Below are 25783 nucleotides of genomic sequence, written 5' to 3' on the forward strand. Positions count from 1 at the left end.
GTCACATTTTAAATTAAGGAGAAAATGCATGAACTTAATTATATTGTCATATTTCACAAGGAAATTTTAAATATACACTTAATTCGTATTAAAGTTAACTCAACAATAGTTAGACAAATTTATTATATACCATTGAGTGTTTAAGTCATCCACGAAATCCACCATGTCTCACTAATTTTAAAAAATAAGAGTAAAAATTCCACATTCAGATTTTGTTTGTCATACATAATTCGTCTAGTATAATTTATTTTGTTCAAAACAAACAGTTACGAGTTTTCATCTTATTAAAATAATAATAATAATAATAGTAAAATAAAATGCAACAATATATAATAATAATAATAATAATAATAAGAAGCACACACAAACATTAGCGTCGCACGTGTCACAAACATTATATAATTGAATAATTGAAATTGAAATTAAGGTAGCTAGGATAGGCGGCGGCAGAGGGTGATGCCATCGCCGACGGGGAGCTGGCAAATCTCGATCCTTGGATCGGCGGCGAGAGCCTTGTTGAGCTCCAAGACGAAGTCTCTGTAGTACCTGACGTACTTCCTAAGTGGGGCGTCTGGCGGGGCTACAACGGAGCCGTTCCACAGGGTGTTGTCGTACCCGATCACGCCACCAATCTTTACTAAATCGATCAGCCGTCTGTGGTAGTTCAGGTAGTTGTCCTTGTCAGCGTCTACGAATATGAAGTCGAACGTTCCGTGGAACTTACCCTACACAGTAATCCTAATACAATCAACTACACACCAACCACAACCATATATATATATATATATATATAATTAATTACACACCACACCGCACTGTCTACCCCTTCATATGTGGGGTTTGGTACTGACTTTATCTTGTTTGCAAATATTTGAATTAAAAACACAATTTTGAATAAGCATATATATATAGTGTAAAATTTTAAATAAAAGTTTGGTTAATAATGTTGAGAATATATGTGTATATTTGAATTAGCATGGAAACTCAATTCAAATATTTGTCAAAAAACAACAATAGTGCAATTCCCATTCAATCCTAATATTTTATTTCATTCCAAATTCAAGCCACAAAAATTGATGTAAAACTGTTTATATGTTGTGTTTATATATTTTAAGAACACTGCCTAAACCACCGAGACAAAATACTAGTAATAAAAGAAAAGCTTCTTTTGTTTTTTTAGGATTTTTTGGGTGAAAGTGGTGTCAACATCATTATTGAAAATTTGATAAAAGTGGGTAAAGCAAAAGAATGGGATAATCATGATAATCATGGAAGGGTCTGTTTGCTATGTTATTCAATTTAATAATATCTAATCACATATTTACTTTGAAAATAAAATAAAATAAAATAAAAATATTATCCTCGATTTCTAATTACTATACTAATTGTGATGAACAATAATCCAATTCTATCTTGGAATAAAATAATCTTTTAAATTATGGTTAACAATTATCATATCCTATCTCATGAGTGGATTTGCTTGAAGGATAAGACTTACATCGGCAATCATTTCATCAAGCACCGGCAAAGCAGGACCCTCTCTGAAATCAATTTTGTGTGCAACTCCAGCCTTTTGAATTACAGGCAATCCTAGTTCATAATTCTCTCTGTTTATGTCCATAGCTAATATCTGCACCAAATACTTATGTAATCAGATATATATATATATATATACATCTATATATATATGCTAATTTCCAATTTATTATGAGCGAGCAAGCAAGCTTCAATTTGATTGTATGCGAAGCAAACGTAATAATCAGAAATTAAATCATGTTTACTCAATGATACAGATATATATATATATATATTCATGTGTGCGTTTCACAAATTAAACATGATGTACTCTCATCATCTTCCTTTTCGGAAAAAAGTAAGTTGCAATTAAATATGAACGATCTGGACACATTTGAGTCGAAGAGTATATCGTCATACCACACATAATTACGCTAAATCCTTCCAAAATCAGTTTAATTGATCTATTTGAAAATACCTTGCCATCAGGCGGCAGAGCAAGGGCGGTAGCTAACAGTGAATAGCCTGTGTAAACGCCAATCTCCATTGTGTTCTTTGCATTGATAAGCTTCAAAAGTAAGCTTAAGAACTGTCCTTCATCCGCAGATGTCGTCATAATATTCCTGCATTTCAGTCATTATTCCAAAAAGAACACCGATTAAAATCCAGAAACAATTGCAGAAGCACATAAGCAGCCAATAGAAAGACTGATTCAACAATAACCATGGATGTTTGGCAGTTATTTCCCTCAACTCCTTCATCGCCTCTGGCTCCCGCGGATACACACTAGTTTCCAGAATATACTGCAGTTCCAGTAAATACAAATGTTCATCCATCAAATTCATCAAAAACGAAAGCAAACAAAACAAAGCAAAAATCCGAATCATCATCAATTACAGTAAGGCTACCTAATGCATACATCTTATACATACGTAGACTTATACACAATACACACATACACATACACGTTGAGATACATATATATATATATAGATTAGAGAGAGAGAGAGAGAGAGAGATTACCTGGTAGAGAGCATCGCTTTGCAGAAGACTCTTGTGGCCGACTTCTTGATGCCTGCCTGCTTGTGCTTGATTATTCGTAGCTGCACCATTTTCTGCCATTTCTACTATTGATATGGATTCAAAGGAATTTGGTTAATTTCAAGTTCCTGAAGGAAAGCGTGGAAATGGAGGGTAATATATAGAAGCTTAAATCCGGTCAGACCGGGGAGAGAGCAGTGGAAGTGGTTGGGATGGTGAACCGCTCTCCAACCCGGTCGGGGGTTGGTAAAGACGTGAAGCGAAGCGCCCAAGTGGCGAAAGTTGGTGGGTGGGTCCCATAGGTTAAGCATGTGGGACCGGCGGTTCATCATGGGTTCACGCGTATGAAGACTGCAGTGCAGTGCGCCGTGACCAAATCGGGCGGGATGGTTGGTTGGTGTAGGTGGACCGGGAGCAGAGAATCCCAAATCAAGGGTGTATGGTGAGAAGTGGGTGATGATTAGGCTGTGTTTGGTTGGCGAACCATTACCCGTTTGTGATGTTTTCACAAATCATAAATAAAATAAATAAATAATTCTTTTCCTATTTACTTTTTTATTAAAATTTAATTTTTAAAACATTATATTCAATTAACAATTAAAATAAAAAAAAAGTTTTAATTAAAACACTGCTCGTAAGGTTTTGATAAGTAAAGATTTGAAATTATATATTTAAATTTTGATGCCTTGGAAATATATTTTTTGGTTTTCAAATTTATTATTTTATTATAAATTTATTTAATTCAATAATTTTGAAGGGAATAAAAGATAATAATTAGTGTGAAGTTAGTTCCAAATATATATTTAGGCATATTATCTCTCTCTTTTCTTTTTTTTTTATTTGCATTTTTTAATAGTAAAAAATTGAATTTAAATAATTGATTGATGTGATATAAATAGAAGTTGATGCGATGTTTTAAATGTAAAATAATTTGTAGTATAATATTAAAAAATATATTTGATGTGATATTTTTTTTAGAAAAAATAAAATTAAATTAAATAGTAAAAATCTGTGACAAAATTTACAAAATAACACGACCTAAATGTGTTGTTAAATTGATTCAATGTTTTTGATTACCATTGTTCTAGTCAAATATTTTCAATAGAATTATATTATCTTCACTAATACAATATCAAAATAAAATATTATTTAAATAAAAATTCAAAATTAAATCTTGATATCAAACCAAAACCATACAAACCAACATGTATATATGTTTCTACTTACAATACTATATAACTTTTGTTGTTTAGAATTTTGATTTTCAATTGTTTACTATTAAATAATTATAATTTTCTATAAAAATATAGTACTACTTCCGACATACCGTGACACTATAAACACTGTATTTTAGGAGATGGGTAATTAGTAGATAATTAAGAATGTATTAGTGAAAAATAATTATCTTATAATATAAATAATTATAAATTAAGATTAAGATAACTAATTAATTTAATTAAAATTTTTTAAAAAATAAAATTTAAAAATTTAAAATGAGATTAAAGTGTATAATCATTTTCGACAAAAATGGCAATGTGGACATAGTATGTGGGAGGGAGGGAGTATTATTTTAATTAATACAACATTATATCTAAATTATTAATCAAATCAAATTTTAAATAACACACCTATTAAAGACATATTTGCATTACATATAAATTTTATTTTAATACATTTTTAACATGTTAGGATGAACTATTTAATTATTTAAAAATATAGCAATAATAATTATCAAAAATACAAAAAATGATTAGAGATAATTGTGGGCAAAATTTTAGCATGTGTTTGGTTTTTTTTTCAAACATATTTCAATAATATCCAGCAAATTATGGAGAAAAATAACCGCATCAAAATATTAAATAATTATTAGATATGACTATTTTAATTAATATTTTTTCTTTTAATTTGTACATTAAATTTCATTCTTAATTTTGATAAAGACAAAAAAATAATAATAATAAAAAAAATCCTATGTTAAATTATTAGTTTTTATCAAACTTTAATAAATAAAAAAATCAAAACATTAATGTGCAATTTCGCCGGGTTAAATGCATAGATTTTATTTTTCTTTCTGGTATATGAATTTTTTTTCTATAATTTTGATTTGATTTTGTTAATGCATATAATAAAGAAAAACAATACTGTTGGGGACTCCCGTTTGCGGGATATGTAACTAATGGCTTAGTTTCCTTAACAAGTTCGAGCTTTTAGGTGAGACGGTCATTAGCTTCCGACATGGTATCAGAGCCTAGGTTAGGTCTTGAGTTCGAGTCCTGCCCGTCCCCATTTGTGGCATATGCATGTGCAAGTTTCGCAGACCCACTTGCACCTGAGGGGGCGTGTTGGGGACTCCCGTTTGCGGGATATGTAACTGGCTTAGTTTCCTTAACTTTGCGGGAGTCCCCAACAAATACATTTTTTTATATGACATAAGAACCCGCAATCGCTACTCGAAAATGTGCACTGGGTAACAATAATACATATTTTTAATAATACAATATATAGTGTCATAAATATACTATCATTATAAAAAAAAATAAAATAAAATAAAAAATAAAAAATAAAAATTGCTCATTTAATTGAATATGAATTTTAATATAATATATAATAATATTTTTTGTATATAGTAAAAAGTACAAAACCAAAATATTTATTATTTATGACAATTGAAATAAAAAATACGTATAAATTTAGATAATAAAAGTAATACTATTATATTATATATATATATATATATATTGTCTAGACTCATTAAATTAAGGGAGTGTATTCGACTAGGAATTTAATGGATTTGTTTTAATTTTGAAAAGTCCGTAAATTTGAGTGGATTTATAAATTTTATATAATTTATGCAAAGTTTAATTAATTTTGTTTATTAATTTATATGAATTTTGATATATTTGATTGGATTATTTATTGATTTTTCCAAACTTCATTAGAGTTTATAAATTTGTGAATTAATATTTTTTTATTGATTTAGATAATTTCAAATATATGCAATACACATTGTATATATATATAAAAATTTAAATATTTAACAAAAATATTAAAAGTACATTCGTTCTAAAAAATATATTTATTATTATTCTCATTTTTATTTTATTTTAATAATAATAATATTTTTAAATTTATATTTTTTGTTATACTATTATTTTGATCGATTTATTATATTATATATTTAGCCTAATTAATTTTTATTTTTGTAACAATCTATTTAATTGTTATTATTATCATTTATATGAAATTTTATTAAAAAAATATATATATACTTGTAAATAAAATCATATTAAAATTACAATTTTTATTAATTACAATTAAAAATAAAATAATTAAAAAAGAATAAACAACATTGTAAAATATAATCGGAGGTTTTTGTATTAACGAAACTGAAATCGAAATAAGAAAATACAAATTATAATTATGAAAAATTTAATTTTGATTTGATATTTTCAAACATTAAAACTGATTATTTTAATTCCAACCATTCGAGTAAGTTTATTTGTTATTATATATATAATTTTTAATATTATTTTAAATATATAAAACTTTAAAATAATTGTAATTTTTGTATTAAACATTTAAATTTTCTTATTTTTTATATTATTATAATAAAATAATAAATACATATTAAATAATAAATAGTTATTAATGCTATAAATAAAATAATATGTATTTTTTTTATTAATTTTGAGAATCATTGAAATCTCAGCTCATAACAAAACAAAGAGATTTTATAAAGTACAATTTTTTAAAAAATTTATTAAAAAAATCCAACAAAATCTATAAATTTTTAAAGTCCATGATTCTATAACACATCAAAATTTTAAAATTTTTTAAAATATTAATTAATACACTCAAATTTTAATAGTTCAATAAAATCAATATTTAATAAACCCCTAAATAAACATTTATGTCAGATTTTCCACCAAAGGAATAATCCGCCTCCATTTATTTGAATTGTTATATTTTTATACTATTATTATTTAAATAATTATAAATTTGTTTAGTTATAATTCCACTGCTAGTCAAAAAGACATGTTTTGACATTAGACAATGTTGTTCCGCTGTTTGTCATTAGAAAAAGAAAAGAAATTATTTTTATCCCAATATAGTCAAAATTAACAATTTTGGTCATAATATAACAAAAATTCATCCTTTTTTGTTTAAATATAATCAAAATTCATTATTTTTTGTCTCAATATAAATTTTTTAATCAAATTTAGTTTCAATATAATCAAAACTCATCATTTTTTTGTCACAATATAATCAAACCTTATCTTTTTTTTGTCACACCGTCAACAAACTGACGGAAAATGCTGCAAAATTGTGCAATTTTTTCAAATATAATATAATGTTTGATTTCTTTTCACGTCAGTATTTTCCGTCGATTTGTTAACCGTGTGAGATCAAAAAAGATAAGATTTGATTATATTTGGAAAAAAAAATAAGGTTTAATAATATTATGATAAAAAAAAGATAAAATTTGATTATATTTGAATAAAAAATGATGAGGTTTGATTATATTGAAACTAAAATTGATAAAAAAATTTATATTAAGACAAAAAAATAATGAATTTTGATTGTATTGAGACCAAAATTGATGAATTTTAGTTATATTGTAACCGAAAATAATTTTTTCCCTTAGAAAAGTATTAGTAATAGAGTATTCCTTTAAGTCGAGACGATAATTTAGCGTGTGTGTTTTTTATTGTTTGAATTTTATATATTTTTTATTATAAAATGTCTTATTATATATTATTTTAATATTAAGATTTTTAAATTTGATCGAAAGAAACACTACCTATGGCCAAAGCTATTACAATGTGATAAAGTAAAAAATAAAATATATTATAGAATATATAATAATCATTAAAAATTTGATAATAAAGAGTTAATAAATTTTAAATATAATTATAATGGCAAAGCTATTTCTTCCTCTGTCTTGTAATTTAGTCCCTTTTTTTTTATTTACAAAAAAAAAAAGAGATTAAATTAATAAATACTTTTAATAAAAATAAACAATGATATAAAAAAAAATAAATTAATTTTTTTTTAAAAAAAAAAAAAAGGTAAGACCTTCAATCCAATCTAATTTAGCGCTATACTTATTTAGGCCTAGCTGAAGGCTCTCTCCGCGCAATAAATATTACTCTCTGTCCAAATTTTACTAATTTATCATCCTATTTTTTAAAATATAATTATTTACTTTAATTGTATTTTAAATTTTATAATTTATATTTTTTAAATTTTAATTAAATTATTACTTATTTTAGTTTTAATTCATAATTACTTTAATAAATATATTTTTTAATTATTTACTAATTATATTTTACCTAATACATTTGTTTCGATTTTCAAAGTTTTTTATGCAAAAATAGTTATTGAAAATGATATATTTAATGAAAGTAAATATTCAATGTTTGTTTGGGGATTCTCCCCCAAATACACTATTAATTCCATTATTTTTTTCAAAAAAATATCAAATTAAATATCTATTTTTTATTTTTTATATTATACTAAAAATTAATTTTTACATTCAAAACATCACATCAACACCTATTTATATCATATTGTACAATTATTCAAATTCAAAATTTTTACTATTTAAATATAAGCTCAAAATCCAAACCCCGAACAAACACACCTTATACTTAGTATTAAATAGTGCAACATTGAAACTATAAGCTAATAACTGGGTTTTTCTTCAAAACAACTGAATTTGTTTTAGTTTTTGCTTTTATGTACTATTGAGTTTTTGTAATAAAATAATTATTATATTTGATATTTTGAATAGAAATATGTATTATTATAATATTCTTGGAAAAAAAAAATTGAGATATAGTAAAAAAAATTTTTTATGCAAACACCAGTGGACAAGGTAAACTCACATTAGCAATGTGCTTACTAGTATTTTAATTTTATTTTTATATGTTATTTTTGTAGCTATTTTCAACATTAATGGGAATAATAATAAGATTTTTTTATTTTTATTTTTTTAAAAAAATGAAGAATACAATATTTTGTATGCTAAACAGTGAAGGTTGAAAAAGAAATGCAAGTAAACAATTTTTTTTTTTTTGTTTTCGTAAAATGAAGAATAAAAAAAAAAAGAAAAAAGAAACTGAAAATCTAATACTCTCGTCGTCCCATAAAGAAATATTCATTTGTTTTTTACACTTAATTTTAAAAATATTAGTATTATATTGAGATATAGTAGGAATAAAATAAAAATGACTAAAATAACCTTATTAGTATATGTGATATAAAAATAATGACATTTTGTGTAATACCCTCCGTCCACTTACAATGTTTACATATTTCTATTTTGGGACGTCCAATTACAAATTTAATGTTTCATTAAATATCTTATTTTTTTTCCACAAATACCCTTACTTTACATCACATCATTACTTTTACATAAAAAATAATAAGGGCAAAAATGTCATTATACTACTTTTAACTACTCACTGTAATTAAAATACTATTATTTTTTAAATACCGCGCCAAAAGTAAATGTCAACCTTCTAAGTGGACGGAGGGAGTATATTATAAGTTGTAAGAGTATTTGTAATATTAGATAGATAGTACAGTTACTAAAAAAAATAAATACTTTGTTATGGAAAAGACTAAAATAGAAAAATGGATAATTTGTCACGGGACAGATGGAGTATTAATGACTATATCACCTAGTGAGGTGAAAAGACAACGAATGGATGGGATTTGAACTGAGGGACATTTCAATTTTAATATTAGTATCCTATTAATCGATCGTCTCACTTCAAAATTTAAATTTAAAAAAATACAAATATTTATTTATTTATTCAAAAGTTAACAAACAAGCATCACATTATAAAAAGTTTTAAATAAAAAAAATCACCAGCCAAATTTATTTTTTATATTATATAAAAATTTTATCGTTTGAATATATATAATATTTTATTTTACTTTTTTTAAAAAAAAGATTATATACATATAATATTTTATTTATTTATTAATAATTTTAGGTATTTTTTTTTACCGAACATTTCCTAACAAAATTCAGATTAATTTGTTCACTAACAAAACAAACTTATTTATATTATTCAATTCAACTCGTTTATATTTACAAACAAGTTTAAACCAATTTAAAAGGAATCCAATCAAAAGCCAACTTTACGAAAAATTTGATATGTTAAACAACTCTACAAAGAGCCTTGAAATTCTAGTTATATGGGGTGTGTTTGTTTGAAGGATTTGTAAAGATTTTTACTATTCATCTTATTTTTTTCTCCCAAAAAACGTCAAATCAAACACCTATTTTTCATTTTTTATATTATACTAAAAATTAATTTTACATTCAAAACATCACATCAACACCTATTTATATCACATCATACAACTATTCAAATTCAAAATTTTTACTATTCAAATCTCAACTCAAAATCCAAACCCCCAAACAAACACACCATAGTTGATGGTTTAATTGAGTGGCGTGTCACATCCTCGCATTCATTGTCCTTTCAACATTCCCCATAGAGACATATGCACACAAGGACGAACTACAATGGGTTTTGAGAGGGCAATTGACCTGATATTAATTTTTATGTATTTATATATAATTATGTCATTATTATTTATTTAAATTTATTAGTTAAATATTAAATAAATTATAATATTTTGCCATTTGGAATTTAGATGTTAGTTTGGTTACTCTTAATATACATACATAGACGCATTCTCAATCCAAGTAATTCTAGGTTTGTTTCTTTTATTCCTATACTTTAGGTTTCTATTGTTTGGATTCTGTATTTTTTTAAAAAAAAATTTATCTCACAAAATATTTTTATTATATATTATTTTGATACTAAATTAAAATTAAAATTAAATTTTATTCAAACTCATTGCTATTGCTTGGGTTTGTTCGGGGGATTTGAATTTTGGATTGAGATTTGAGCAGTAAAAAATTTGAATTGAAATAGTTGTATAATTTAATATAAATATAGATTGATGCGATGTTTTGAATGAAAAATTAATTTTTAGTATAATATAAAAAATAAAAAATATGTATTTGATCTGATAATTTTCTTTAGAAAACATTTATGTGAATAGTAAAAATTCATGGACATCCTTCAAACAAACATACCGTAATTATATCCCTATATGTGTATGTATATATAGAGAGAGAATAGGGAAGGGGGACAAGTAATAAGTAATATGCCCCAACATGGCATTATTCCGAATAGAATGGAATAGAAAGAAAGGGAAGATATATATCATGGCAGTCTTGTCCGCAAGTCAATGGAAGTTGAGCCATCAGTTTTATCATTGGTCCACTTTCAAGTTCTTGCAATTTTCAGCCAGTATACATCTCTCTCTCTATCTGTTCTCTTGTCTACCTAACAAAACAAACACTAACATAAAAGAAATAATTTAGGCTGTATGCTTGTATTTACATTTTTGAAATTTCACAAAATTCTCAAAATAATAATAATAAATATTATATGAAAAAATTGAAAATTCATGATATGATGTAAGCCTGCCCACCACTTGTTTTTGTACCTTGCTCATTCATGCATGGTGCACATTTTTGAACAATCTTTAAATGTCGGTTCGTTTTCTTTGGACACTCATATTTATTGATTGGAATTTATAGTATTACACTGTGTGACTGAAATGAATGATGCAGAAATAACTGCAAAATAATTCAATAGTAACAATAAATCATATTAGTACAAGTACAAATTAATTAATTAATTACACAATATTTATAGTTTTGTGGAGCTATTTATCTAATATTTATATTTGGGAATTGCAAATTTACAGTAGAAAACAAAAATAGAGACGGTGAGAATATTTTCAATTAATTGGAAATTGGGTATCAAAATGGAGCGACGTCGTTTTGGCCGAACTCATCGGACTTGGCTATGGAATAATGCGGCCATGAGTCCCGCAGCAGCTTCAGCAGCATTTGCGCCTTACGCTTCGCCCTCTCCGTACAATCGCTCTGTACCAGAAGGAGCAGCTGAGTCAGCACGCCTGCTGCCACCGCCTCGCGCTGCGCTCGCTCCGACGCGGAGCAGAGGGAGAGCAACGCGCCGGCGGCGTACTCCGTCGCGCGATCGGAGATTTTTAGGATGATCTTCACTAGCAACGGAACTGTCAGCGCGTGCGCCTCAAACGCCGAGCAGCCTGACGGAATCCGGCAGAGGAGCTCAACCGTCGCCAGAGCTCTCTCCGAATCGCACTTCTCGAACTCCGGTAATTTGTCGATCAGCGCATCCACCGCCCCCGCCGCCACTGCCTTGTGGCGGTGCTGCTTCGCGAGGCACAAGGCGAACAGCGCTTTGATTCCGAACTTGAGCGCCCTAGGATAAGCGAAAGGATAGTTCAATATCCCTACGATTCCCTCGAATATTCCCTCCGCATTGCTGATCAGCGCGCGGAGCTCCGGAGATCGAATTCCGGCCACCACAATCTCAATCATCGCCGCCGAATTGACTCGGACGTCGATCGACGAGCGGAACAGCAGATTTACCAAATATCCGATCCGTCCGGCGTCGGAAACCACAAACAGACAGTCCGATTCGGAAAGCGCGAACATCGGCAACACCGCGAGCGCCTCGTGACTCAGCTCCGACGACTCAGCCTCACCAAACACAATCGACAGCAAAATCTCTCGCGCGTTGTTGGCAGCAATAACCGCTCGGTTCTTCTCGGAGTCACGCGCCAATCCTCTGAGCTTCTTCAACGCCGATAGCCTGACGCCATAGGGATTGGATCTAGAAGAAGCCTGATTGAGCAAGCTCCTGACCAGAACCGGTTCGGCCGGTTGCTTCGGTGTCGGAATCCGCTCGACGCCGAACGACCGGTTCGCGACGCACCACTCTTGAATAAGCCGGCGGAGCGTGTGGTTGGGGATGAGAGTAAAGTCGGTGAGAACCAGCCTGGTGACCGGACACGTGGTCTTCCCGGTAGCCACCCAGGACTCTATGCTTGAACGGTCGTACGTCTGACCGGTACAAACGGTAACCGGGTCACGCATCAATTCCAAAGAGATTGGGCACCGGAAATGGCACGGAATCTGCACGCCGACATCAAGCGGCTCCAAACTTGCAGGCATGTTCTCTTCTCACCCCCCCTCTCTCTCTCTCTCTCCTTCTCCCTCTCTCTCTCTCTATCTGTTAATTGCTTTGCTGTTGCCCTTTCCTCTCTGGTTATTTGCTAAAAAGATCGAAAAAATAAAAAAAAAAAAAAAAGAAAAGAAGGAAGAATCCACCCCCAAATATTAGTGGATAATCTCTCTCTCTATATATATATGTGTGTAGAATAATAATAATAATAATAAAGGGACAAGAACTACAGAAAGAGTGATACTAAATCAGAGAGGACTGCAAATTCCTTTCAGTCTGTTGGGGGAGTGATGGGGTTATATACGAGATGGAAACAGAGGGACATTTCTCTGTTTTTATTCTGACGGGTTTGTACTGTTTTCATTAGCCAGCCATTCCTATTTCCTCCGCCACACGAGGGGTTTGGGTTTGGGTTTGGGCTTGGGGGAAGTCTTCTCTTCTATATCGGGTTGGAGTTGGGGTATTAACCAAACCAGACCATGGTTAGGATGTTGGTGGGGTTAGATGGTCAAAGGGAATATTAGTGGGGACTGTCTGCGTGCGACTGAATCCCACTTAATTGTTTATCTGTTCAATTGTTTCTTGTTTTTTTCTTTTTTCCTAAAAGAATAGTGCTGTTCACATCGTGGGGAAGGAATTAAATTATGCACAATACAGAGATAGAGACATAACTGTCCTCGTTCCTCACTCTTCTTGCTTCATTTTAATGGCGGATTGGTTTGATAAGAGCTGGTTTTGGGTAGTGCCCTAATTGTAGAAAAATGACAGACCATTGTGAAATTAATAATAATACAGTAGAGTATTAATACGGTGGAAGAGAAGAGAGCAGAACAGAAGAGAACAGCTGGCAAAGGTGTTGGATTTAGGGAAGTGACAGGTGGTCAAAGTTGAACAGAAGAATGTGCTGGGTGACACCACCTTGTCTTTGTCCCTGATTTGTTTTTTGCCCTTTTTATTATTGTTTTATTTATTATTTAAATTATAAAAAAAAAGAAAAAGAAAAAGAACTGTTGTTGCTTTAGCCTGCTTCTGCTGTTAAAGGCATGTGTCCTTTAGGATCACTTTGCAACAGAATTTCGAATGAACAATATTAAGAAGATAGAATTTTTTTTTATTTAATGTGGGGGTGAGGGAGGCGCGTGTGATCCCGGCTGTAGGTAAGAGCGTGTGGCGTAGAGGACCCCGTGTGTCTGCGGTCAACCGGGCAGCTTAAGCCTCTGGTTTCCCGTATGCACGTGACAACCAACCCGTTGGCACGTGTCCCCCAGCTAAGCCACAGCCAATCCAATCCTTCATTCCTTCTTCTTCTTCTTCCCGTAAAGCTTAAAGCGCCACCGTCTAAGTACGTTTAATATTATATATATATACATATATATAGTGTTGTCATTCAGATACTGCAATCCTTTTACAAATAAAAGTTACGTATAATTTATTATTTCTGGAAAGGGATGTTGGGCTTAGATTATTAGATTAGAGAATTATTAAGTTCACTACACATGATATGAAACTTGATAAAATTAGCCCCACAATAAGTAGTGAAATCGAGTTGGTGTAATGTCTCGATTAGTGACTGTAATGTTATTAATTATGTTATCCATTTTTATTTATTTTTAAAGTTGAGAATATGCTGCTGCTACTGGCTTTTAGGATATCTTTTAGATCTGCAAATTAAGTGGGTGAAGTGATGTATACTTAGGGTAGCATCTTTCAGCACTAACTAATAATTCAGATGTTGGTTATAAATATTAATTTAATAGAGAGTAGTAGAGATCGATTCATCATTCACTTTAACTAGCTCTCTCTCTCTCCCCCTCACTGTATTAGGGAATGACATAATTTTATTTGCAAGGATTTACCTTACTTTTATCCAAATGTCGTAAACTGTCATCTTTTTGCATTTGGTGGTCCAATATTTATATAATTGAATCTCCTTTCCTCCCTTCCACTTCGCTTCCGCATCAAAATCTCATATCAAAATTTTGTGCCCCATTATTTCTACCTTTTTTAAACTTCAAGTGGAATTTTTTTTACATGAAAATATTATAATATATATATATATATATATTCTTCAGCGAAGCATAATCGATAAGGATTGTCATCGTTGTATAGGAGCATGGTTGAATCCTCTCTCCCTCAAGCTACATTCTGTACTTTAAATCTCCAGAAATAGGAATGATAAGAGACATTGAAATCAATACTCAAAAGGAAATAATCGGTCCTTTAAATAAAATATTCTTCCAAAATGTTCACAACACAAAATCCATAAAATGCCCAGATTAATGATTAACTAACCACTTCTCCACAAATTGAAGTGGATTACACATATGCACTAGGGGAAAAAATATATGTATATATATATATATGTGTGTGTGTGTATGTATGGATAACTCATGTAACAGACAGTAGGCAAGTACCATGCCCCTCTGCCACTCTGTGGAACTCCTGGTTTTGATCAAACATTGACCACGACATTCATTGCAAATTTATTTAAATTAAACATAAAAAGAGAAAACCAACAATAACAACAGTAACAACAATAAAGAACAAGATGTGTGCTCACAAATTCTACCTGCATATGGTAGTCATTTCTTAACCACACTTCTGCAATGGAAAAAACCTGCAGCAGCAGAAATAGAAAAGCAAAGTGTACAAAATCAGAGAACATAAATATTAACCAAACTGAAATAATCACCAAGAATCAACATTTTGGTGAGATAACAAACTGCCCATACCTTAAGAACACCATTCATTATCCATTACGATCATTTCTCGATCGACCATGCTCAATGACTACGCAATTATCGCTCCATAACTACAATAATTTACACTCAAGTAGATCCTTTTTCACTTGATTCCCCCAATCAATCAACACTGCCTGAAGATGCCAATAAACAAGCACCTGCACATTAAAATTGAATGTAAGCAAATAACAATATCCAAAAAAAATTCAGTGGCCTTATGAATTCGTGCAATTCACGAATAATACCTAGATTTAGAAGAAATATGCGTACCTTGGACAATTAATTCAAGATCAGATTCCATGGGCTACAAGAAAAAACAGTTTTTGTTCAGCCGCCAACAGCAACCAAATACTTCCTTTTACTTACAGGTTCCTCCTTTAGCACCACAACATCATTCACCTTTTCCAGGAGTTCTTCCAGCTGATTCACGCCAAAGCTCCTGCAATCTAGTTCCCGTTTGTAACGTTGCTGGTATATTGCCTTGAAACATCTTAGGAAAACTGCACCAGAGTAGCTCACTAAAATCTCTTGAAGCTCGCATTTGAACTTTTTAAGACTTGCGCTAACAGAACTGGAATTCAGTTTCTCTCCACCTTCTTGATCATAATCAACTCTGAAGATCACCCTTTCATCATCCGAGAACTCATCAGAAGACCCATTCCTGGCCGTTAGATCAACAGCATCATCCGGGGATCCTTTTTCTTTCTTGTCCCTTCTTGCCAAAATAATGGGCCCTCCAACTTGCCCTGGTTTCGAGACACGGAGACAAATAAACCTCCTTTGCCCTTTCCCCTCTACAGAAATTGCATCGGACATCTTCTGGAGAAGATTTACAAGCTTCAATGCACCATATTCAGAAACATATAATGGTCTCCCGTATATCTTTTGGTACTCTGATGGGAGCCGGGTAAGGGGTAAAATCCCACCCGAAAATTCAAGCAATTTTACAAGTTGGCCCTTCAAACCATTTAAATCTCCTGGCTGCACCCATATCAAGTCATTTTGCTCGCTATGTGATCGTGAAGTTGTAGGATTTAAAGGCATTGATGCTGAACTATGGGCATTCATGGATTGAGACTGGGAAGCAGACGAACAAGACTCCCTTGTATTGCAATAGCTTTCTGAAGCCCCTTTATACACTATCGCCTCCTCGTCGTTCTGACCATCCACAGCCTCATTTATATGGAATCCCATGGAAATCCTAGGCAACTCACTCAAACCTGATCGAGGCCGACCAACCAACTTAGCCGGGGGGACAATCCCTTCCCCACGGGCAACACTAGGCCAGTCCCAAACAAATCGACCTGCATTACTTAAAGCAGTCGAAACAGGGACGCCAGAAGGAATAACAAGAATCACTGTGTATCCTCGCTGACCTAAAATATGGAGCGCAGGTGCAAAATCTACGTCTCCTGATATCAGCATGATGGATGAAGGGGGTGAATTGTCGAGCGCAAAGAGGAACATGTCAATCAAGATTGCTTTGTCAGCAGCATCCTTCCTACCATTGGGAACATCGATGAGTTTGATACCTGTTCTCTGGCAACCCTCTCTTAGTCGTCTGGGGAAAGCATTAAAATCCCCATATGCAGAGAACATGGTTACAACTCCGTCTATTACTGGATGGACCCTCAGGGCCATCCTGATATTACCGGCTACATCCTCGGACCTTACATCACTTGGCACTGGACAGTTCTCGATGTCCCAAAGAATGGCCACACGACCCTGAGAAGTGTTCCTACCCATACGAGGAAGATGAGGTTGTTGACTAGGGTTTGAGACCTCCGACAATTTTGCACCACTTTCCAAGTATTCTGATGGTGGTGCCATCATAGATGTATGTGAGTCTGGCATCTCCTATGATTAAATCTACGAGGGAATTCTACTCTCTCGAAATTTTGAGGAACAAAGTGTTATATCTGTACAAAGGAAGCCTAGTTAATATATGTGAAGTTTAAACAACTAACTAATCAAACCAAATCAAATTCCCAACAAAAAACAATTGAACATGATGCAAATCAAATGATTCGAAAAATTCTTTATAGGGTGTTTCAATATCATGAGTCAGTTTTTGTTCTGATTAAAGCTTAATCTTCTCCGAACAAATCAGATAAAACTTTAGCTGCTCTTACTGTTACATCCAAATTAATCATTTTGTGAAATATATCTATTTAAGAATAAAGAATTTGCAATGCTTAACTCAGTAATCAAAACAAGAGACTGGTGCATTTAAATTAGTATGCAAAACACCAGGAAAACTGGAGAAACATATTTCGATAGGTACAATCCATGGATACACAGCAAACAATTGTGTATCTTGGCAAACAAGATATTCCAAGCTAAAACTATTGGACTTACTAGATTCAAATTGATAAGAGTAAATTCCAAAAAGAAAAATACTAAGGACATTCAATAAATACAAAGAAACTACATCAGAAATCAAATCAAATTCCGAATATAACATATGAAACAGTTAATTCTACTCTTTCACCAAACACGCAAAATTCAAACACCGAAACCAATAGTTGATTTTAAAGCGACGTGAATAAACATTTCTCAGATTGAATTACCTGATGGCGAGGAAATGAGAAAATTGAGAGATCAGTGAGGCTTAACCACCAGGTAAAACGGAATCCACAAATATTCCGACGCAAGAGAAACTCAATTGATAGATTTTTGTTAGGGTTCAGAGATGAAGAAAGAGATAAAGAGGAGAAAAGGAGATTTTGTAAACCGGTGATGTGCGTATCTGTCGGTGCTTGGTCGGCCGGGTTCATTGTCGCGGTTGCTATTATCATTATAACTAAGATAATTAAATAATATAGTTAAAATTTAAAAAATTACAAAAAATAAATTTTAAAATAGTATTAAAATATATAATTATAAAAAAAAGGACGGACGTAAATTAAAATTGTTGACAAATATGTAGTACGAATATAAAATATGATTAAAATATATAATTATAATGTCTATCAGACCTAGTTTGTAGGTCGACTTGAGATTTACCTATGCGCGCTATCGGGCATTCATTACGAATTTTTACGTTATAAAAAAATATACGTATCATTATAAAAGAAGAAGACGAACAGAAATAAAAATTGTTAAAGATAATTTATGTATGAAGAATAAAGTATTAATTAATTAGGCCCGGTGCATACCTATTGAGGTCCTATTCATTTACTTCAATCAATTAAATTTATATATATATATATTTAAATTTATAGCCAAAAAAAATTACATGTTTAATTTATATATATTTTTTAATATTATACTTATTTGTCATTGTGCAACTATTATTTACACAATTTAATTTATTGTTTTTTTTTTTAAATCACCTTGTTGACTCATTTACATATTCTCGTTATTACTTAACTTTGTGATTACTTTTGGTTTTTTTTTTTTTTGGTGATCTAAAAGTACTTTGGTTTCTTTTTTAGTAAAAATTATGACTTTTTTGTTTTTTTGTTTTTTTTTTACAATAAAAAAGTAAAAAGTAAAAAGTAAATAAAAGCACACGTCCATATTAAAACTCACATTTAAAAAGATTTTTAGATAACCGAGAAACTAGAAAGTACTTCCCAAATAGCCCTATGTGTTAAACTCACATAAATATATTTGTGTGGATGGAGAGAATATCATGAGTTTTTTTTTTTTTTTTTTTTTTTTTTTTTTTTTAACGATTTTCTATAAAAAAATATAATATACATATATTAATATAATATGTATTTTATTTACTAAAAAATAATACTTCAAACTCAAAATATTATCCCATCTGGTTCAGATACTGTGTCAATATTATTATAAACATATAATACAAATTATTATATATTAAAAATAAGATAACTAATTAGTTTAATAAAAATTTAAAAAATATATAAATTATAAAATTTAAAATGTGATTAAAATATATAATAGTATTTTTTCTAAAAAATGACATAATATATGAGATTGATAAAATTGAAAAATATGACATTATATGTGAGACCAATGTAATTTGTTTTACATTACCGGTACAACTTTTTATATATAACATATAAAATACATTATACATCCATCCAAAAATATAAATGAACGTCATGAAAAAAAATATAAATGAACAAACACAATATATAATTATTTTAATATAAAATATTTTGTTTAAATACAGATTTTTTTTTTTTTAAGTTTATAGAATAATAAAATATTAGATATTTGATTTAATATTTTTTTAAAAAATAAATAAACATTTGATTGATATTTTTAAAAATAATATTATAAATAAATAATGTCAAAATTAATTTTTAATTTGTACATAGAGCATTTTATTTTTATACAAAATATTATAATAGATATTTATTTATATTATTCGTTTTGTTATTTTAAATTAATTTATATTAGATAAAATTATTTATAATTCACATGTAATTTAAAAATTATTTTGCTAACATATTTCTTTATGTTTAAAAATTGCAGAGGCCTTCTTTGTGTTTTAAAAAAATATTATATAAAATCTTGTACTATATTCTAAAACATAAGAAGTCATACAATTTTTAAAAAATAAATGATGCCCGGCATTACTGTTATCACATCAAAGCATGCCCAACAAATCATATATAGTGATAGATGTTCAAACCACTGTATGCAGGTTTTTTTTTTTTTTTTGAACTCCAACAAAACAACAATGATATAATTGGTTGTGTTAGCATCTGTTAAAATTCGAAGGCTTTGAGAATTATCCATGATTTTAAAGTCTCGAATCTATTTCAATTTTCACATCATTATGTCATCTTTTAAGAGACAAGGTACAATATAATTGTGGAGGAGATCTTAGAATGTGTTTGTTTGAGGGATTTTGTAAAAAATCCACTCTTCATCGAAAAATTTCTACTCAAAAATCTCAAATCAAACACTTATTTTTTATTTTTTATATTATTCTAAAAATCAATTTTATACTTAAAATATCACATCAACACTTATTTATATCACATTATACAAATATTCCAATTCAAAAATTTTACTATTCAAATTCCAATTCAAAATCCAAATCTCCACACAAACAGCTCCTTAATTGATCATTCTGAGACAAATTGGGAGCCAATTGAAGTGACGTGGAAAAGGGGCAAAATTCACAGATTTTTCCTTTTTAAAAAAAATGAAAATTATAATCCTCTTAGAATATTATGGATAAAATTACAACATGTAAATAGAATAATATACAATAGTATTACATAAGCTCTTGAATATTCTAGAGTTCAATCATGGTGCATTCATTGTATAATTGAATTATATATAAAGAGGTGAATCCTTTGTTTATAAACATCAAAATAAAAAAAATAAAAATAAATAATAATAAAAAAAAACACAATAATAAAAAAAACACAAGAGAAAATTGTGAAATCACAAGATTGAGTCAAAGGTAGCGAGAGGCTCTTTCATTTATAAAAAATAGAACACCCAATTTATTTCGCAAAATGCAAAAAATTCAAAACACCAGAGGCCAATACCTCTTTCTAAATCTATCTGAATTAACATTTCCAAACAACATAATTCTAAATATAATATTTCAACTATAGATAATGATCAACTTTTTATAATTCCATTCAAATCTGCGGATCTCTTAACAACAAAATATCGAACTTTTGGTATTTAACAAAAGAAAAAACTAACAAGAAACTGAAGTAACAATCATTAATATCAATTATAGACTAACCACGAACGAGAAACACACTAAGCCACAGGAATGCATATATACGTTAAAGTCTTTAACGAATATATACTAATTTTATTCAATAATTTAATCCTAACTAATCAAATTTTGGTGAAGTTAAAAAAAAAAAAAAAAAAAAAAAAAAAAAAACACTTTCAATTTCAATCTACTAATATTACAACAAACATCCAAAAGATATAATTACTGTCTAAAACAAGTTATCTACTAAGGTAGTGCACTAGATGCTAAAGTCAGCAGCAACATAACAAACAAAAGATATACATACAGACCAGTCGTAGGAACTTAAGATATCAATGATCACACATCATGACGGTCTTCTTTTTCGTCTCTTTCTACGTATTAATTAAACAGCAACGCCGATTTCATGTCCATAATTATTCTCACTAGCAACTACATCACAAGGTCTGCACACATCCATCCTACCAAGGTCCTGTCAGGGTTCTCCGCAGGCATACTCTTTTGCCTCGCGACGGTAAGTTTTTCGTCTCCAAGCTCTGTGGAAAATCCACAGTTAAACAATCACATGTATTTGTTACGGCGTGTGAGTGCAAATGTATGATAGATAATCTGTGTAAATATTCAGTACCTGATTTTTTTGCATCTCAACGAATTCATCCTGCATCGATGAAGAGAATGCATTATAAATATGAAAGTTTACCGCTTTGATCGAATCTTTTTAGAGTGTTGAGCATTGAGATTAATATATACCTGTTTTTTCTGCAACTCTTGGTTCACTGCTTTGAGTTTTTCGATTTCTGCTTCCAATTCAAGGGTGTATGCCTGCATTGTCGAAATGTCATTTGCTGCAAAGAAAGACGGAAGATCATGAAAAGAGGAGCAATGATCGAACCTGCTTTCTAGCTCGTGATCTTGCAGCAGACTCTCTGTTTTTAATCATTCTCCTCCGTCTTCTTTCCACGACTTTCTCCAGTGAATTGGATGATCTCCTCCCTCTTACGCCTTCAGAAAAAACACAAGAAGATGGAGGAGAAATGGACTCCGGATCCCTTTTACTGACAATGGCATCTGAGTGTAGATGACTTCCAGGCGATACTCGCGAAACTGCTGCTCTGCCTAGAGCATTGTTATTCATGGGGCTCAATTTTACCGGACTCTTTCTTTCCGGGCTGCAACGCTGGCCGTTATTTCCAAGTTGTGTCGGAGCTGAGAAGGCTATGGTTGTCTGCTTAGGAAACAGAGGCTGTAATTGCGACTGTGGCTGCTGTGCAGATTGAATGCCGGATAAGTCAACACCATTGAGGTTAGTCCCTATGTTTTGCATTCCAAGAATCATTGTGTTGTGCTGCGATAGTTTATTGCCCAATAGAGAAGGTTGTTGAAATCCGGCAGCTAGGCCAGTGTTATTACTGTTCACTGGAGTCGAGCCATTGTAGATTCCGGTAGCATTTGCTCTCCCGGGAGGCTGGATATCTTCTCGGACCCCTGCTCGAAACAAGAACTCTTCAAGTGTTACCTCACCCAAAGTAGGCTCCCTTGGCAACAAATTTGCACCATCTATACCACTTTCTGGATCTTTTGCACCAATGGTTTCTTTGAGGACATCCCTCCACACTTCATCGACAGTTTTCTGGCTAAATGTACGTGGAATCGTTAACGAGCTTTGTCTCTGTAAATTTGTTGTATCTCCTACACCTGAAGAAGATGATGCCACAGCCTGGCTTTCTTCAGCAGTCCAAATGCTTTTCAATAGTTCCTCCATGTTCATAGATCCAAATTCCCTCCCAGGTCCACCCAAAGTGCTCTGAAACTCATCAAAAGTAAGTGAAAATATCGATGACTGTCGAGAGAGAAGATAGTTATCAGCTGGCTTCCCACCATTACCATCTTGGAAGAAAGACCCCATTATGATCAAACTGCCAAGCAGAGAAATGGACCAAATATTCTAACATTAGTCTATTAGCAATCCAAGCAGATACAAGTACAGGACAAATGCCTTCTACACATACTTTAGTACTACCCAAACCAGGAAAATTCGGCAGAATGACAAATGATCTTATAAGGAAAAACAATTAGAGAACATATATGTCATTTTTCTACAAAAAGAACCATTAAAATTCAATTGAAGTGAACAGAATCGCAGCTCATGCAGTCAAGTAGACAGGATAAAGAGAGGCAAATACTTGGCTTCAAAGTATTGGTACAGCTGCAGAAAGGTAGCTTTCACTTCAAAACATAGAATTAAAGTATGAAGGAAAAGTGTTGGTATCCAGTCCAAAGACCAAATTATGTATCTACGAATGAGCTATCGCATCTGCCTACAGCCATTTCAGTCTCTTCAGTTGCCTTATCCCCAATCCCCAGGCATAACGATAAATAAGAAACCACAAATCTTCATTCTGAACTGTTGCCAGAATACGAACTCAAGTCTTCAACTTCTTAGAGTAACACAGTTGATTGCAGTTTCATGTAATCTGAGAAATCCGATTCACGATCCGCTTCGAAATCCTCGAAAATTTTCATCCTCCACCTCCGCGATTCCATTTTATTGAACTTGTTTTGCAGCTCAAAACAGTCAAACTCAGAATGATTGCGATTCAAAAATTAAAAAATAACAAATCAGACAAAAACTAATCCGTAAGTCTCGATCTCCACTATTTCTCACAGGCTCGCGTTCACAGCAGATTCACACACAATCCAAGCAAAAAAAAGGATTGGAATTTGGAACTCCACCGCTTTCGTACCGCAATTATTCAAGCAGATTCAACGCACCAAATTAAAAACGTGGGTAAAAGGAAGAAAAAAAATCTAACAAAAATAGAAAATAGCAAAACCACTAAAGACCTTTGCATAGATGGAGAGGGAAACTAGAGAGACTGATTTACCCTTGGGCGAGAGAGATCGTGTCGTTTCCTTCTTCGTCGCGGAGGCGACAGGTGTCTTCTGCTCTTTCGACGCAAGTTGCAACCTAAATATAAATCTGCAGTCTGGGGGTGCGACGGCGATACGAGACGGATCCGCCAATCAGAACGCGCTACGTGGCCTGATTTGAGCCGTCGCGCGGATCCCGACAATGTGAAAGATGGCGTGACGCCATTGGTTGGATCGGTCAGTGGACTTTTTTGAAATTTTGTGCGCATCGCTTTCGTCCTCCGCCCGAATATTTACCGGATAATTTATAATATCACCATTTCAGGAGTGCTCTCTGGTGAATATCTGACCTGCTAATTACTTTGGTGCGTATGGCAATAAGAGCTTAAGTGATTCAATTACCCGCTAGCGTTAGCCGATTTAATTAGTTGCTTTGAATAGCTGATTCAATTAACGAAATTTTTATTATTAATTAGTGAAAATTATAAAAATATTATAAAATATTTATTTTTATTTTTATTATTTAAATCTGAAAAAATTATTTTTACTAATTATTATTTTAATATATGTAAATAAATTAATAATATTTATTTTTTCTATTTGATTTAGTTTTAAAATTTTATATATTTTACAAATAAAATAATATATATATAATAATTAATAATAGTAATTATTTTAAATTTATAAAAATAAAAATATAATTTAATAAATTAAATATATTAAAAATAATTAATAAATATTGTTATAAAAATATATTTATATGTATAAAATAAATAATTAAGTTTTAAGGATAAATAAGAAATAACAAAAATTAAAATAAAAAAGTTGCTTAAAAAACGCTAGGTAGATGAGCTTTTCAAAAATTAACTTTTTTGGTCCAAAAAATTATTTAAAAAAACTAATTTACTAAACACCTAAATTAGTTTTTTTAACTGGTCAAATAACTTAAAGCTGTTTTAAAAAAAAACTATTTTCCAAACAGTCTTACTCTCATTTATATAATATCAATATTATTTATATAAAACTATATTTAATAAAAATTTGTTACAGTGTTGTGGATTTTTTATTATTTATTTTGTAGGATAATCTTTGAACAATGTTTTTCTTTTCTTTTTTTTTTCTTTTTTTTTAAATGTGAAAATTTGCAAGCAGCTATCGAAAGTGTGCGTGGATAAATTATAATTCAAACCGAATATCCTGCAAACTAGTCTGAATAATGTTTAAATAGACAAGATGTGTGATTGATTTAGATTTAAAATTAAAATTAACATTTATGAACTTTAGTAAAAATGTATTTTTTTTTTTAATATAAAATATTATATTAAAATACAATTCAAAACAAATTCATTGTTTTCTTTTTTAAGTTTTTAAAAGTTTGAAAATAATTAAAATAAATATTTAATATTATCTTTTGTGAAAAATAAATAAGTAAAGCAAAAATTAATATTAGTTCCAATCGAATTATTTTTTTTAGTCTTATTAAAAAATAATTATCAAAATTAGTTTTAATTGATAATATTAATAGTTTTAAAATAAATTTAATTTAATATATATAATTAAAAAATTTAGAATATATTTTAAATATTTTAAAAATTATATCATAATAATAAAAAATATTGAAATATAAATATAATTTTATCGAGAATAATTTTTTTATAATAAAAGTAAATAATAATAAATATTTATTTATTTATAATTAATATTAATTAATTTTATTAAAAAAATAGATTTTAAATATACATAAATATATTTATTTGTTTTAAGAAATATTTTTTTTTAAAAAAAAATTGAATAGCCTAGTGAGACTCGGCCCAATCGACACTGCTGAAAAAGTGAAAAGG

General features: G+C 30.4%; 4 protein-coding genes across 5 annotated transcripts; all 4 read right to left on the bottom strand.

Annotated features, from left to right (window-relative positions):
* Positions 1 to 308: 308 nt before the first annotated feature.
* On the bottom strand, positions 309 to 2694 carry LOC127260989 (caffeoyl-CoA O-methyltransferase). The gene is made up of 5 exons (XM_051289099.1): positions 2539 to 2694; positions 2239 to 2318; positions 1994 to 2138; positions 1499 to 1630; positions 309 to 725 (listed from the first exon to the last, which is right to left on the bottom strand). The coding sequence occupies exons 1-5, from the start codon at positions 2635 to 2637 to the stop codon at positions 432 to 434; spliced, it is 750 nt and encodes a 249-aa protein (XP_051145056.1). The 5' UTR covers positions 2638 to 2694; the 3' UTR covers positions 309 to 431.
* Positions 2695 to 11224: 8530 nt separating this feature from the next.
* Positions 11225 to 13078, bottom strand: LOC127260817 (U-box domain-containing protein 26-like). Its single transcript, XM_051288770.1, has one exon. The coding sequence runs from the start codon at positions 12653 to 12655 to the stop codon at positions 11414 to 11416; it is 1242 nt and encodes a 413-aa protein (XP_051144727.1). The 5' UTR covers positions 12656 to 13078; the 3' UTR covers positions 11225 to 11413.
* Positions 13079 to 14856: 1778 nt separating this feature from the next.
* Positions 14857 to 18171, bottom strand: LOC127260816 (uncharacterized). Its single transcript, XM_051288769.1, has 4 exons — positions 17977 to 18171; positions 15677 to 17325; positions 15398 to 15564; positions 14857 to 15282 (listed from the first exon to the last, which is right to left on the bottom strand). The coding sequence occupies exon 2, from the start codon at positions 17258 to 17260 to the stop codon at positions 15734 to 15736; it is 1527 nt and encodes a 508-aa protein (XP_051144726.1). The 5' UTR covers positions 17261 to 17325; positions 17977 to 18171; the 3' UTR covers positions 14857 to 15282; positions 15398 to 15564; positions 15677 to 15733.
* Positions 18172 to 21279: 3108 nt separating this feature from the next.
* On the bottom strand, positions 21280 to 24026 carry LOC127260979 (ABSCISIC ACID-INSENSITIVE 5-like protein 7). 2 transcript variants are annotated; one of them, XM_051289077.1, is made up of 5 exons: positions 23957 to 24026; positions 21964 to 22987; positions 21822 to 21893; positions 21700 to 21729; positions 21280 to 21607 (listed from the first exon to the last, which is right to left on the bottom strand). In XM_051289077.1, the coding sequence occupies exons 2-5, from the start codon at positions 22975 to 22977 to the stop codon at positions 21533 to 21535; spliced, it is 1191 nt and encodes a 396-aa protein (XP_051145034.1). In that variant the 5' UTR covers positions 22978 to 22987; positions 23957 to 24026; the 3' UTR covers positions 21280 to 21532. The 2 variants fall into 2 exon arrangements, with proteins under 2 accessions (XP_051145034.1, XP_051145033.1); XM_051289076.1 differs by lacking the exon at positions 23957 to 24026 and adding an exon at positions 23255 to 23934.
* Between the last annotated feature and the right edge of the window lie 1757 nt (positions 24027 to 25783).

This window comes from Andrographis paniculata, unplaced genomic scaffold (assembly GCF_009805555.1).
Source record: "Andrographis paniculata isolate CXL003 unplaced genomic scaffold, ASM980555v1 Contig62END, whole genome shotgun sequence".
Lineage (NCBI taxonomy): Eukaryota > Viridiplantae > Streptophyta > Magnoliopsida > Lamiales > Acanthaceae > Andrographis > Andrographis paniculata.

Bases quoted from the DNA above. Each gene is read 5' to 3' on its own strand.
- LOC127260816 (XM_051288769.1), bottom strand. From the start codon at position 17,260: ATGCCAGACTCACATACATCTATGATGGCACCACCATCAGAATACTTG.
- LOC127260979 (XM_051289077.1), bottom strand. From the start codon at position 22,977: ATGGGGTCTTTCTTCCAAGATGGTAATGGTGGGAAGCCAGCTGATAAC. The intron at 21,894-21,963 runs GTTCGATCATTG...TCGACAATGCAG, and splicing joins GATCACGAGCTAGAAAGCAG to GCATACACCCTTGAATTGGA. The intron at 21,608-21,699 runs GTACTGAATATT...GATTTTCCACAG, and splicing joins TTGAGATGCAAAAAAATCAG to AGCTTGGAGACGAAAAACTT.
- LOC127260989 (XM_051289099.1), bottom strand. From the start codon at position 2,637: ATGGCAGAAAATGGTGCAGCTACGAATAATCAAGCACAAGCAGGCAGG. The intron at 2,139-2,238 runs GTTATTGTTGAA...ACTGAAATGCAG, and splicing joins ATAACTGCCAAACATCCATG to GAATATTATGACGACATCTG. The intron at 1,631-1,993 runs GTATTTTCAAAT...TATTTGGTGCAG, and splicing joins CTCTGCCGCCTGATGGCAAG to ATATTAGCTATGGACATAAA.
- LOC127260817 (XM_051288770.1), bottom strand. From the start codon at position 12,655: ATGCCTGCAAGTTTGGAGCCGCTTGATGTCGGCGTGCAGATTCCGTGC.